At 38.0% G+C, this 13,816-nt stretch overlaps 2 protein-coding genes across 3 annotated transcripts in view; one reads left to right on the top strand and one right to left on the bottom strand.

Moving 5' to 3' along the window:
- Nucleotides 1-13,816, top strand: part of LOC103509488 (tolloid-like protein 1) — a 45,076-nt gene that overhangs the window by 28,017 nt on the left and 3,243 nt on the right. Inside the window, exon 8 of the mRNA XM_008474112.3 lies at nucleotides 2,941-3,063. Coding sequence (XP_008472334.1) covers nucleotides 2,941-3,063 — 123 coding nt within the window. The remainder of the gene's footprint in view (nucleotides 1-2,940; nucleotides 3,064-13,816) is intronic.
- LOC103509473 (organic cation transporter protein-like) lies at nucleotides 4,898-13,314 on the bottom strand. Of its 2 annotated transcripts, XR_003391597.1 has the most exons (9): nucleotides 13,106-13,314; nucleotides 11,662-11,920; nucleotides 10,144-10,336; nucleotides 9,401-9,506; nucleotides 9,034-9,149; nucleotides 7,154-7,365; nucleotides 6,777-6,952; nucleotides 5,337-5,968; nucleotides 4,898-5,257 (listed from the first exon to the last, which is right to left on the bottom strand). XR_003391597.1 is itself a non-coding variant. In XM_008474096.2 (8 exons), the coding sequence occupies exons 1-8, from the start codon at nucleotides 13,259-13,261 to the stop codon at nucleotides 5,780-5,782; spliced, it is 1,407 nt and encodes a 468-aa protein (XP_008472318.1). In that variant the 5' UTR covers nucleotides 13,262-13,314; the 3' UTR covers nucleotides 5,334-5,779. The 2 variants fall into 2 exon arrangements, 1 of the variants encoding a protein (XP_008472318.1); XM_008474096.2 differs by lacking the exon at nucleotides 4,898-5,257 and having other exon boundaries at nucleotides 5,334-5,968.

Raw genomic sequence — 13,816 nt, 5'->3', positions numbered from 1 at the left:
GGACCTGTGAAGGGAGCCTGTTGATTGTCAATGATGGCATTGAGATCTTTTTATAGACGAGTGATGAATTTTACTGAATTGATTTTTTTTAAGAGGTTTGACAGAGGGAACTACCTATAACTGCTATGGTCTTATCGTCCCGAAATCGAAGAGAGAGGGATAGGAGAAAGCCAGCCGTTCCGAGAACGAACATTATCCCATCAGGATAAAATCCGCCCCGGGCGGGAATCGAACCATTTTAAAGAGGTTTGACAGAGGGAACTGTAACTGCTATGGTCTTATCGTCCCGAAATCGAAGAGAGAAGGAAGCCAGGTGGAAGAAAGCAGAGGGAACTGTAACTGCTAGTTATCGTCCCGAAATCGAAGAGAGAAGGAAGACAGGATAGGAGAAAGCCTGCCGACAGAGGGAACTGTAACTGCTATGGTCTTATCGTCCCGAAATCGAAGAGAGAAGGAAGACAGGATAGGAACACAGAGGGAACTGTAACTGCTATGGTCTTATCGTCCCGAAATCGAAGAGAGAAGGAAGACAGGATAGGAGAAAGCCAGGGGGAACTGTAACTGCTATGGTCTTATCGTCCCGAAATCGAAGAGAGAAGGAAGACAGGATAGGAGAAAGCCAGCCGTTCCGTAACTGTACTTTTTTAAGCGAATGCAAATATCAAGTTTTTTTTTAAAGAGGTTTGACAGAGGGAACTGTGACTGCTAGAGAAATCGAAGAGAGAAGGAAGACAGGATAGGAGAAAGCCAGCCGTTCCGAGAACGAACATTATCCCATCAGGATAAAAAAAAAAAACACATGTATTTTTTTGTTAAGAGGTTTGACAGAGGGAACTGTAACTGCTATGGTCTTATCGTCCCAAAATCAAGAGAGAAGGAATACAGGATAGGAGAAAGCCAGCCGTTCCGAGAACGAACATTATCCCATCAGGATAAAATCCGCCCCGGGCGGGAATCGAGCCTGCGGCCTAGTGCCTTGTTTCATGGAGAAGAGAAATACTTTTTTCTATGGTCTGGTAATAATTGTAAAGTTTTTGTTCCTCTTGGAGTTTCTGAGGAAATGAGAAGAGAAGAACAATATACTTTTACTCATCTCATCCCGTTTTGTTTTCATAAAATCGCAAATAATTGTAAAGTTTTTGTTCCTCTTGGAGTTTCTGAGGAAATGAGAAGAGAAGAACAATATACTTTTACTCATCTCATCCCGTTTTATTTTCATAAAATCGCGAGATGTAACATCTTTCAGTTTTCCGTGATAGACTGACAGTACGAAATATAGTACAGTAGAATCCCGATTTTATGAGCTGATTGGGACCAAGGGTAGTTCATAAAATCGGGGTTCCATATAAAAGTTCATAAAATCGGGGATGCATAAGAAAACAGAGAAAACATGACAAAATTTCGACAGAAAAGGCTTGTTAATTGATTTTTGTGTCCTCTTAGTAACATATTATGTTACTAAAAGGGAAAAATTTGTTCGAATTAGCATTATTGTTTACAATTTCTGTGAGGTTTTAAATAAAAAAAAGGGAAATTTTCGTTCGCATTATCAAAAAAAAATCTGATTTTCGAGTAAAAAATAAAAAAAAGCTCGGATTTTCGAGTTCATATAACCGAGTTTCGTATGATTGGGACCAAGGGTAGTTCATAAAATCGGGGTTCCATATAAAAGTTCATAAAATCGGGGATGCATAAGAAAACAGAGAAAACATGGCGAAATTTCGACAGAAAAGGCTTATTCATTGATTTTTGCGTCCTCTTAGTAACATAATAATGGACAAAATTTGTTCGAATTAGCATTATTGTTTACAATTTCTGTGAGGGTTTAAATAAAAAATGGGAAATTTTCGTTCGCATTATCAAAAAAAAAAATCTGATTTTCGAGTAAAAAATAAAAAAAAAGCTCGGATTTTCGAGTTCATATAACCGAGGTTCGTCAAATCGGGGTTCTAGTGTATTATCTCCGGACGAAGTTTAGCGCTTCCTCAGTATAGGATATCACTAAACTTTACCCACTTCGATATTGAAGGGAACAACGTAAGTGTGGGCTTTACATTACAAAATTTGATCAGTAGTATCTTCAATCCTTTTGGATACATTCTAATCGCGACGCTTTTCACACTCTAATGGTGTCTGTAGACGAACCAAGTCAGTATTTTTGGATGTAACAAAAAGGAACCTCTAGTAAACTTTCTGATGAACAATTCTGTATAAAATTGAACCTCGTGATGTTCACACAAATTACTCAAGACTCACATAAAGAATTGATCTCTGCCAAGATGAAAAAAATCTCTGCCAAGTTTAGGGCTAACGTTTGACAAATGGAATATACCAGGAGGAATTGCTTGTGTGAATTGTTGGTTATGGTGAGTGAATAGCTAATTCAGCAGTAATCTTTCGTAAAACTATGTACTCTCTAAGGGAGACCATTTTTAAGATCAAATGGAATCAAATCAATTCCTATATTCCCATGTATCATCTCTCATTTACAGCTGTTCCAGTCCTCATGTGAATACGACAACCTCACAGTGCTAAAGAGTTAGAAAGTGTCAGATCACCAAAGAGGTACACTCAGTTCGTTAGAACTTATCTTACAGATGGTGTTTTCCTTTTTTTTTTCTTTTTTTTTCTGCTGAAATTCAAAGCGTATTCCGCTTGGCTCTAAATCCGGCCTTACCTTAACAGGAACTTGCGATAGATTCTTCCGAGAATTGTAACTTTGGGTAACAAAAGGAAAAATAGGTTAATGTCCGTAAGCACCTTCCTTCTCTTATCTTAAATTAAGCATTTTTTTTTTCCGAGAATTGTAACTTTGGGTAACAAAAGGAAAAATAGGTTAATGTCCGTAAGTACCTTCCTTCTCTTATCTTAAATTCTCTTATCTTAAATAGTCCGTAAGTACCTTCCTTCTCTTATCTTAAGCATTTTTTTTTATTCCAGAGTTTGACGAGTGTGCATTAGAAGATCATGGGTGTGAACATACCTGTAAGAACATATTGGGTGGTTACGAGTGTTCCTGTAAGATTGGATATGAACTTCATTCGGACGGGAAAATCTGTGTGGGTAAGTGTTAAAGCTAGAGGTGAAATGATAAAACTTACGTATTTATACTTTTTTTTCCATCCCTGGATCGTGCTAATTTTACTTTGTTATTCTTCATACCTGCTCAAATGAGATCGTCTTTATTTTATCAAGTAAACTTTAGGTTTACTTTGGTTGAATTTTCAAATTACGAGGACAAAATATGAGTTTCGTAAAATCGGGGTTCTAGTGTATTATCTCCGGACGAAGTTTAGCGCTTTGTAGATCCACGGATTATGATGTCAGGCTGATCATCACACGTCACCGCTGTGTCATGCACCAGTTAATGGTTGTGCGTTAGGACTTTAGTTCTATTCCTCACTGAATGAACTCACCTATTACCAATATTTTATTGGGTTTTCCAATAGGAGCTTTTCTGTTTTCTTAAGGAATTTTGTAGATCCACGGATTATGATGTCAGGCTGATCATCACACGTCACCGCTGTGTCATGCACCAGTTAATGGTTGTGCGTTAGGACTTTGGTTCTATTCCTCACTGAACGAACTCACCTATTACCAATATTTTATTGGGTTTTCCAATAGGAGCTTTTTTGTCTTCTTAAGGAATCGGATCACAGTCTTTTTGAAGTTAAGTACCTATCCAGTTCTACGAGGTGCCTACTTTACCAACTCGAGTCTTGTAAGAGTTTTTTACACCATTGTTACCTTTTATTAAGTCTTCCAGCTTTCAATTTCAACCAAAAAAGTTTTCTACCTTCAGGGCCGAATGTGCCTTATCAAGTTATCACTGCTTGGGGCCCAGCGGCAACAAGTTTTCTACCTTCAGGGCCGAATGTGCCTTATCAAGTTATCACTGCTTGGGGCCCAGCGGCTGACTACAACCTTAAATAAGACTGCACGAACCCTTATGAATGGTCATCATCGTAATGAGAAGTGGAAGACTTCAGAGTATTTGACAATTGGAATTTTAAATAAGACTGCACGAACCCTTATGAATGGTCATCATCGTAATGAGAAGTGGAAGACTTCAGAGTTTCAAATAAATTTACCTTTTTGTTGGTTTTTACAAAGACATTTTTATTTGTAAATATTTTTTGTTGTACAAATTGGATAAATATTAGATTTATTGCTCTGCCAAATTAGTACTGAATAAATTTATACTCACCTAAATAGTCATAAGCATAAGTGATGGATGTCGAATTTTCATGACATGTCAATACAAGCTATGTCATTTAGGTACCTACCCATTTGAGACATTAGAATTATTGTTTCTTTTCGAATTACCGTCATAAAATTGGTACATACTTTTGGATTCGAAAAAGTAGTTACGTATTCCAATTTTCAAGCGTTAGAAACCATTTTTTTTTCCTTTTCTTTACTAAGACCCAACCATATTGGACCGGTTCAAAATGTTGTACATAGACTATACATATTTAAATTTAAGTAACCCACATATTTGAAATGTTTTCGATATCATACGTAGGTAACTGTGTTATTTATAATTATATTTTTTACTTAGTAACAAATTTCCAGTTTGATATTTGATTTAATTTGATTAAGTATAATTATGTATCTTCCATATCCTATCCGGGTAGTTTTAATTTTTATTATACTCTTTTACTTCTATTCTTGAGATTTTTATCTTCCTATCGGACTTTTTTTCAACTATTTTTTGTTACAACATCTAGATACCATTGTCTTACCTCTTTGATTAAAATAAAATAAACGGTTTACCTCAATGTTTTTGGATTTTTTTTTTTTTCAATTTACATAATAATATAGGCATTACAGATACCTACCGAGTATGGACTTGAAATAGGATTATGTTATGTTTTTGGATTTTTTTTTTTTTCAATTTACATAATAATATAGGCATTACAGATACCTACCGAGTATGGACTTGAAATACTATTATGTTATAAAATATACATAGATATGATAATATGTAGATAGGCGAAACATAACGCACTGGCGGTGGTGCTCCACCCGGCCAAGTCAGAATGCGAGGTCAATACTACCAAACCAAAGGGACAATCAACTGGTTTCAAGCTTTCAATTCCTACCTACTTGCATAAGAAAAACAAAATAAGACTGTGTTTGGAGTATTCGGGAATAAATAAATATAATATAATACTAGCTATAGGTAGCTTATCTATTTTTAATATTGGCACGTAAGGCGTATTATCATAAATCAATATATCACTTGACAAAAGACCTAAACTAAACATGATCTATTTTTAATATTGGCACGTAAGGCGTATTATCATAAATCAATATATCACTTGACAAAAGACCTAAACTAAACATGAATATTGAATATTATAGGTGTATAAAACTAGATTAATATCTAACAAATTAAATCAGAACCTTTTTTACAACATTATCAGTATCCATTATTACGTCCATCGAAAGTTCAACTGAGCGTCTGTAGAGTGATTCTGATTCGAATGTAGGACTCCGATTCAAACTTAGTAACACTATGAACATGAGGGTGACAATTTCCATTCGGGAAACTTTCGAAAACGGAACCGATTCCCTTTTGGAAACTGGCGCCTGTACTAAACTATAGGTATAGGATATTCAAGATGGAACCGGTTCTGTTTCCGAAAATTTCCCAAAAAGAAATACACGTTAACTCGACCTTTGTGATCTTGGGATTTGTCTTTCAATGGAATATGACAGTAAATTGTAATGGTAACAGCACTAAATAAATTGCAATCCTCTTCAGTGTTCATACTCAATCATAATCATCTTGCGTATCACAGCATATCACATCGAACAAGTTGTCCTCTTTCATGTTTCCTCCTTCTTCCAGAGTTTCCGGCAGAGGTTTGCCAAGTGTTTCTGGTAGTAGGATACAAACCAGTGCACCGAACACTCCTATCACACCCGGTATGATTGCGGGTAACAAGCTTTCCTGAGGATCCTGCATTTGAAGAGAGAGGAAATTTGTTAAAAGTGCGAAACGTAGTAGTCTTTGAAAACCAGAAAAAAAAACGGTTTGTTAGAAACCGGAGTCTAAGCTGAGATTTTTCGAGGATGGAAACCGGGTAGAACCGGGTTTGATGAATCTAAGGATACTGCAATCTCGTTTTTACCCGGATAGAATCTGCTCTACCAATCCCAGGATTATGTCGGGGTTGTGTGATCCGAATTCTAGCGGGGTTGGGATGATTTGGTTATGTGGAAAGCTTTCTATGATTGCGGGTAACAAGCTTTCCTGAGGATCCTGCATTTGAAGAGAGAGGAAATTTGTTAAAAGTGCGAAACGTAGTAGTCTTTGAGAACCAGAAAAAAAAAACAGTTTGTTAGAAACCGGAGTCTAAGCTGAGATTTTTCGAGGATGGAAACCGGGTAGAACCGGGTTTGATGAATCCAAGGATAGGTACTGCAATCTCGTTTTTACCCGGATAGAATCTGCTCTACCAATCCCAGGATTATGTCGGGGTTGTGTGATCCGAATTTTAGCGGGGTTGGGATGATTTGGTTATGTAAAAACGGTTTGTTAGAAACCGGAGTCTAAGCTGAGATTTTTCGAGGATGGAAACCGGGTAGAACCGGGTTTGATGAATCCAAGGATACTGCAATCTCGTTTTTACCCGGATAGAATCTGCTCTACCAATCCCAGGATCATGTCGGGGTTGTGTGATCCGAATTCTAGCGGGGTTGGGATGATTTGGTTATGTGGAAAGTTTTTTTGGTTATGTGAAAAGCTTTCGAAATAAACCACTTACCATTTGGACTACAAAGTTAGCCACAATGGAGGCTATACATCCCAACACATGGATCAGATTCAGCCCTTGACCTCTGACCACGGTTGGTATAATCTCAGCCGAGTATTGCAAGGTGATAATGTGACCAAAGTTCATGAGGAATCGTCCAATAACTGCCAAAATGGAAGACAACAAGCCTGGAATGAAGTCAGAAAAATAATAATTAGTATTCATGAATTTTATTTATGATGAAACAACGTGAGAAAGTAGGTACCTACCTAAGTAAAATAAATAGGTAACGTTATGATATGGAGCACGTCGTGGTGTGTTTGAGATCTTTTCACTATTTCCCTTTAATTTACGTCTACGATCCAACAGCCAAAGCCAAAATTCTCTACCTGGATCGATCGTGCTTAGAAGCAAAGTCAAGGCACTAAAGAATAGAGATGCAATCGTTAGCCATTTTCTTCCAAACACATCTGACGTCAGAATAATGAGCAGACAAGCAGGAAACATCGTCAACGCAAGGAGAGATGCCGTTGTGAAGGGACCGAAACCGAAATATCTCGGATTACGCATTAATCCATGATACACGAACCAAAGGGACGCCCTGGAATCAAAAACATCGTGCAATACATTAGAATCTGGACATTTGTATCAAATTGAGAATCTTATTGTATTTATTTTAAATAATCTTATTGCAGGTACATGCTAATTTATTGGACATGTGTATATGCTTTCTATGGGTTAAGGCAAACAGTATTTACCATGTTTATCTTATGCCCGCTACTCACTCTCAGACCGTCTGACAACCCTCGGTCCCACACACCTAGGTCTATCGGACGGTTTTCTTGTGTGTGGCGGAAAAAGCTCGAGACCTAGGTCTGTCAGACTGTCTCGCGTCTGAGCAAGAGTGACGGGCATTATTATTTCTTTTTTTTAATTTTTCGTAGAAAGTCAAATGAGAGGGGAAGATTTAGATTATTCGATCAGATTGTCACTAGTAAGAGGTCTCTTTTTTGGAACTAAGCACAAAAGCAAGATTCCTGTATACTTCCTGTTTCCGAAATGAAGAAGTGATGATGGGTATAATATGGCCAATATCATGTTATGAGTTACCTGTAGGTGATATTGGGTATATGAGGCAGTCCATTCTCATCGAACTCATATAATATGGCCAATATCATGTTATGAGTTACCTGTAGGTGATATTGGGTATATGAGGCAGTCCATTCTCATCGAACTCATCATCATCCGTGTCTATCCTAGAACCACGCCGTGAAGATGCAGACATTGAAGATTTCCTTGACTTTACCGATGTGTTTGATTCCCGCCGCTTAGACACGTCATAGCCTGATAATTTCGTCAGTTTGACTTCAGTAAAGATTTCTTTGGGTTCCTTGCCGTCTGTAGTGTCAGTATTAGAGCAGGTTTCTGTCAAGGGATTTGGTTTGACGTCCATTTTGATATCCGTGGTCGATTTGTCCATTCCGACAGATGTGCAGAGTTTCGTCTTCTATTTTGGTTAAATGTTGCTCGGTCTCCTTATCTTATTTCGGTATTATTCAACATCAAACTTCATATCCAACTGATGTCCTCTGACATTCTAAAGTTCGTTGAGACCTGTAACATGAAGAAGGCGTTTTCTTCATTAGTGTTCCTACATAGCTCCCTGCAATCTTAAATCTATCGTAGGTACGGTTGAAGAAGGCGTTTTCTTCATTAGTGTTCCTACATAGCTCCCTGCAATCTTAAATCTATCGTAGGTACGGTAACCACCTGCATCTGTAGGTATATGAACTAGCGCACTGATCAAAATCCATTGTAATAATAAAAATAATTGTTCTCTTTTCTTCAAACAATTGGATTGAATATGTAATGGTTAGATTGGTTTGTTCCTACTTGTTGTATGTTCTTCATTTGATTTAGGTAATCAGGATGTTCTATCTAATTGTCATTCTTCATTAAACAAATAGGTACCACAAGTTTACAAATGTCAGATTGCGGATTCCAGTTACATTTGTCACTTTGGAATGGTAGGTAGTTCAGGCTCATCAAGAAGGGAGGGCTTGCAGCTTAAGGAAGAACGAACAGGTGCATGGCGGATGCAGTCTAATAAATGTTTGACCGTAAGGTTCTCTCCACAGGAACATAGAGGGGGCGTGGTTCTCTCGAATAGGAAGCTGTGTGTAAGTGTAAGTCTCGTGTGGCCTATTCTCATCCTGCTAAGACGAGCATTATTCAAGTACATAATATTTACATATGTATATTCACTTACCAAACGACAGCACAACCAAAAACATTTCTCCTCAGGTTTTCTGTTTTCAGAATATGGAAGACAAGTTTGAAGCTGGAGTCACCTCGTTGTGGAGGGTGTTGGCGATAATAACTTTCCTGTGGGGAAAGAAAGGCACTGGTAATCAAATCTGGCATGATGGTGTTTAAAGATCATCTTTACCTTCTATTTAATTTCGAGGATGATTATGTTTAGAGAAAAAAAGGGATAAAAGACCACTTCAAGATCCACAAGTGAACTGGATCTTTAAGTTTGGTGACAATTTCCTATTTAATGTGACAGTCATAAGCTCCATTCGAAATCCAATAAACAATTTCTAGAAGTGTTAGATATAAAATTAACACCTTACCTTCAGTTGGACGTAGAGTTTTGGATCCACATGTGAGCGATTGATTTTCTCTATTTTGTTCAATGTGACAACCGCCTTGTCTACTTTCCCTGTTGCCATTTGCCATCTGAAATGAACAGAGACAAAGGTGAGTACAAAATTCAAGAATTTGAGAACTTGAATCTAAGAAAAAATGGTAAAGAAACAATGAAACACGTTGGTGCCTTGTGATGGCAAGTGAGGAGATAGTTGAATTCCCAGTAGAAAATAGTTACAAGTCACCTATTATAAACGGAGGTTGCTTTTTTAGGGGTGATATGCCAAGATGTGACTGTAACATGAGATTACCTAACAGACCGGAGGGATAAGTAAATGAAATCCATTTAGGTAAATAAATATTTTTTATGGACCTTGGTTTTTACTTGGTTCATCAAACATAATCATTACCTATCTAAAGAAACCAATTTACGTACCATTGGGGTCTTCTTTGAGCAGTAGATCTGGTATGGTATACACTACACTGAGTGAGGATTTCCTATAGGCTATGGGTGGAACATCTTCACTTGCATCAGTACGAGTAGAGGACACGGAACTTATAGAATGTCTTTTATTTCGCATACAGGGTAGATCATCCGTGATTGGAAATGATATGATGGACCCTTTCCTGTAGAAAGTTCCTAAGCAGAAGAAGAAGAAGAAGAAGAAGAAGAAGAAGAAGAAGAAGAAGAAGAAGAAAAAGAAAAAAAAGTGTAACTCTCATTTACCTTGCACTTTCGGGTGTGAAAATAGCTACGATTAATCCAACAATCAGAGGAAATATCGTAATCACTGAGATCCATTGCCAGTCGGCTAAGTAGTAGGCTATCCAAGGTAGAGCTACTTCAGACACAGTGTAGAATATCAGGAACGGAAACGTCATGGCAAACGTACGCCACTTGGGTCCCACGCACTCCAGCACTGATCAAACAAACAGAGACACTTGTTAGGTAAATTAATTGGATTCGATTTTTTTATGGCCAACCCGGTCTAGATCTGATCAGTCTCATGCTACTTGTACATTATTGATCCGTTTCTACATGTTTTTAGTCCGTCCTTCCTTTATTATTACAATAGTAATAAAAAGGTATAAGGGACGGATTATTGTATTTGCTTCGGTGTCGTCTGTCTGTCAGTCTGTCCCCATAGAAGGACTTATCCAAACCTAGTCGAAAGACCGGTTTTAGCGTCACCTATGTTAAGCTACGCCGAGCAAGGCCAATAAATGGATGGGTGACTTGAACCTTATATTGGGAATAAAGGGAGAACGGGCTCTAGTCTTGATTTTAAATCATTACATGAAAGTAAAATCGAAAAATCAAATCAAGAATAATAATAAACTGAATATTAAACAAATTAGGTAGGTACATAGGTACTGATTTTCTTTAACCACGATCGAATAAACTAGTTTACTCAAAATTCCCGGAGGGACGGGCCCAGCTTGTTCGATTTTACTTTCATGTAATGATTTAAAATCAAGACTAGAGCCCGTTCTCCCTTTATTCCCAATATAAGGTTCAAGTCACCCATCCATTTATTGGCCTTGCTCGGCGTAGCTTAACATAGATAACGCTAAAACCGGTCTTAAATGATCGACTGAAGGGTTATCTAAAACTTTCTCAGACGACACCGAAGCGAATACAATACGTCCCTTATACCTTTTTATTACTATTGTAATAATGAAGGGAGGACGGACTAAAAAACTGGTTTTGGGGATTTTTTTTTTTCACATTTTCTCACACAAATGAGCTCGGATCTCGAAATTTGTCGCGACGACCTATGAACTCAAAGCGAGAAAGTTTTAGATAACACTTCAGCCGATCTTTTAAGACCGGCTTTAGCGTCACCCATGCCAAGCTACGCCGAGCAAGGCCAATAAATGGATGGGATGGGTGACTTGAACCTTATATTGGGAATAAAAGGAGAACGGGCTCTAGTCTTGATTTTAAATCATTACATGAAAGTAAAATCGAAAAATCAAATCAAGAATAATAATAAACTGAATATTAAACAAATTAGGTAGGTACATAGGTACTGATTTTCTTTAATCACGATCGAATAAACTAGTTTACTCGATCCTCCGGGATGAGACTACGGGCTAAAAAATCAACGAAATCAATGAAAAAAGATTTTCATTTTGGATGGCCAAGAACGGAGATTTTACTAATTGAAAATTAACACCCAGCAAATTTGCTTCTACGCAAATTCTTTTGTTGGGAAAGTTTTTGTTCATCTTGAAAACTTACCGATAATATAGTAGAAGATGAACGCATTGAAGTGACCTACACCTGTGAGGAAGCGTGATAGGGAGAACAGGACCACATCTTTGGAGAATGGTGTCAGAGCAACTCCTAGGAAACTAACAACGTGTGACCCCAATACAGCAGTTATACGACCATACCTGTCCGCGACCCAACTGAGAATGAATCCACCCAGAAGGGAACCCAGGAAGAAAATGGAGCGAGTGATGGCCAAGTTGGAACTTCCATCACAGACCCAGTTGTCCTGAAAGAAACAAGGGATGTTCAATACTTTGATTGTCATGGAGAAATGTTTTCTATGGAATACCTAGTCCATCAATTTCTTGAAAACACAACTTCAGGAAGCAACCTCCAGCTAAAAAAAAATCTGGTGTGAACATCACACGACTTTCCTTATCCTATTAAATTATGCTTATTTGGGTGTTTTTCTATTGCTACATTTACAATATCTCTAACCGTTTAGTCAATGTAGCTGAAAACCGCCAAAATACCGCCAAAAATCGACCAAAATACCGCCAACCGCAGCACCTATTGTAAACTTGTCACTTTTGTGGACTACATACCAAATTTCAAGTCTCTAGCTCATACCGTTCCCGAGATAATAATAAATTACGCCAAAACCGCCAAAAAGCGGCAAAATACCGCCAAGCGTTGCATCGACCTTGACCAAAAGATGGACGATAAGACCTCATCACTTACAGTTCCCTCTATCAAACTTATTTTTATTTTAAGAAGGGAATTTTGCTCCTTTGAGACGGATACCTTTCACCCCTATACAAACACACACCACTGACATTTCCTAAATTATTTTTATGGCTTTTATGACTTTTTTCAAGTTTTTTTTAATACCCTCCTCCTTCTCCTTCTCCTCCTCCTATCTAACTCTTCGTTCCGCTCTTTCTTCTCCTCTTCTTCCTCTTTCTTCTCCTTCTTCCCCTCCTCCTCCTCTTCCTTCTGTCTTCCTTCTCTCTTCGATTTCGGGACGATAAGACCATAGCAGTTACAGTTCCCTCTGTCAAACCTCTTAAAAAAAAAAAATCCATTACTCGCTCGTAAACAGATTAGGTTCGTTCTCGGAACGGCTGGCTTTCTCCTATCCTGTCTTTCTGCTCTCTTCGCTTTCGGGACGATAGGACCTTAGTAGTTACAGTTCCCTCTCTCTTTTTTTAACCTTTGAAATTTCAATAGACTTGGGTCTTGGTTCTTCTATTTGGGCCCCTACTAGTTTAAAGACTTTGTGAGCTCTTCCTTCTCTCTTCGATTTCGGGACGATAAGACCATAGCAGTTACAGTTCCCTCTGTCAAACCTCTTAAAAAAAAATAAAAAAAAACCTTCTTGAAAAAAATGTGCCTTGAGCTTTTCTCTACTCCAGGGGCACATATCACCTCTAATGCTGTATTCGTACCCCAACATGGACTTTGGTCTTACTTCTACTGCTAGGGAAGCGTAAGGTATATCTTCCATTTCATAATGCCATCCATTTCTACATGACGTCACATTCCAGGATGGATCTGGAACCAGCGGATCTTTTTCAAGAGGCCAGGAATTGTTAGCAGGAATGTACTCTTGACATCGGTCGAACATACCGACGGAATTCTGAGGGATGCACAAGTTGCGTCTGTGGAAAAAGGTTCATCACCGTTTTCTATTAGTGTATGTCATACGTTTTGACCGACGGAATTCTGAGGGATGCACAAGTTGCGTCTGCGGAAAAAGGTTCATCACCGTTTTCTATTAGTGTATGTCATACGTTTTGATTTAATATTAGTTAGGAGAACTATGACTATGGTTTGGAAGTAATGGTAAGTTTCATTCTCTATGGCAGTATGATCACGGTATAATAGGTTAGGAGAACTATGACTATGGTTTGGAAGTAATGGTAAGTTTCATTCTCTATGGCAGTATGATCACGGTATAATAGAATAGAATAGATCTTGTGTATCAGCCCCTTAACGAAGATTCTCAGATACCTATGACATTATGTTGTTGTAGTAGTAGTAGCTATTAGTCAAACGGATCAAACCCCCTCTGTAGTTGGTATTCCTAGGAAATTTGCCACATCAATTGGTTTAAGCCATAGATCCATAGGTGTGAACTAGAAACATCACGGTATAATAGAATAGAATAGATCTTGTGTAT

The sequence above is a fragment of the Diaphorina citri genome, unplaced genomic scaffold (assembly GCF_000475195.1).
Source record: "Diaphorina citri unplaced genomic scaffold, Diaci psyllid genome assembly version 1.1 scaffold502, whole genome shotgun sequence".
Classification (NCBI taxonomy): Eukaryota; Metazoa; Arthropoda; class Insecta; order Hemiptera; family Psyllidae; genus Diaphorina; species Diaphorina citri.
The sequence above is the reverse complement of the archived record's forward strand: the minus strand, read 5'-3'. Positions and strand labels throughout refer to the sequence as shown.

Excerpts from the sequence above, each read along its gene's own strand:
- LOC103509473 (XM_008474096.2), bottom strand. The coding sequence starts at position 13,261 with ATGTTCGACCGATGTCAAGAGTACATTCCTGCTAACAATTCCTGGCCT. Across the intron at positions 11,921-13,105 it reads ACGCTTCCCTAGCAGTAGAA|GACAACTGGGTCTGTGATGG; the intron begins GTAAGACCAAAG and ends TGTTTCTTTCAG. Across the intron at positions 9,507-10,143 it reads TTCACACCCGAAAGTGCAAG|ATGGCAAATGGCAACAGGGA; the intron begins GTAAATGAGAGT and ends TGTTCATTTCAG.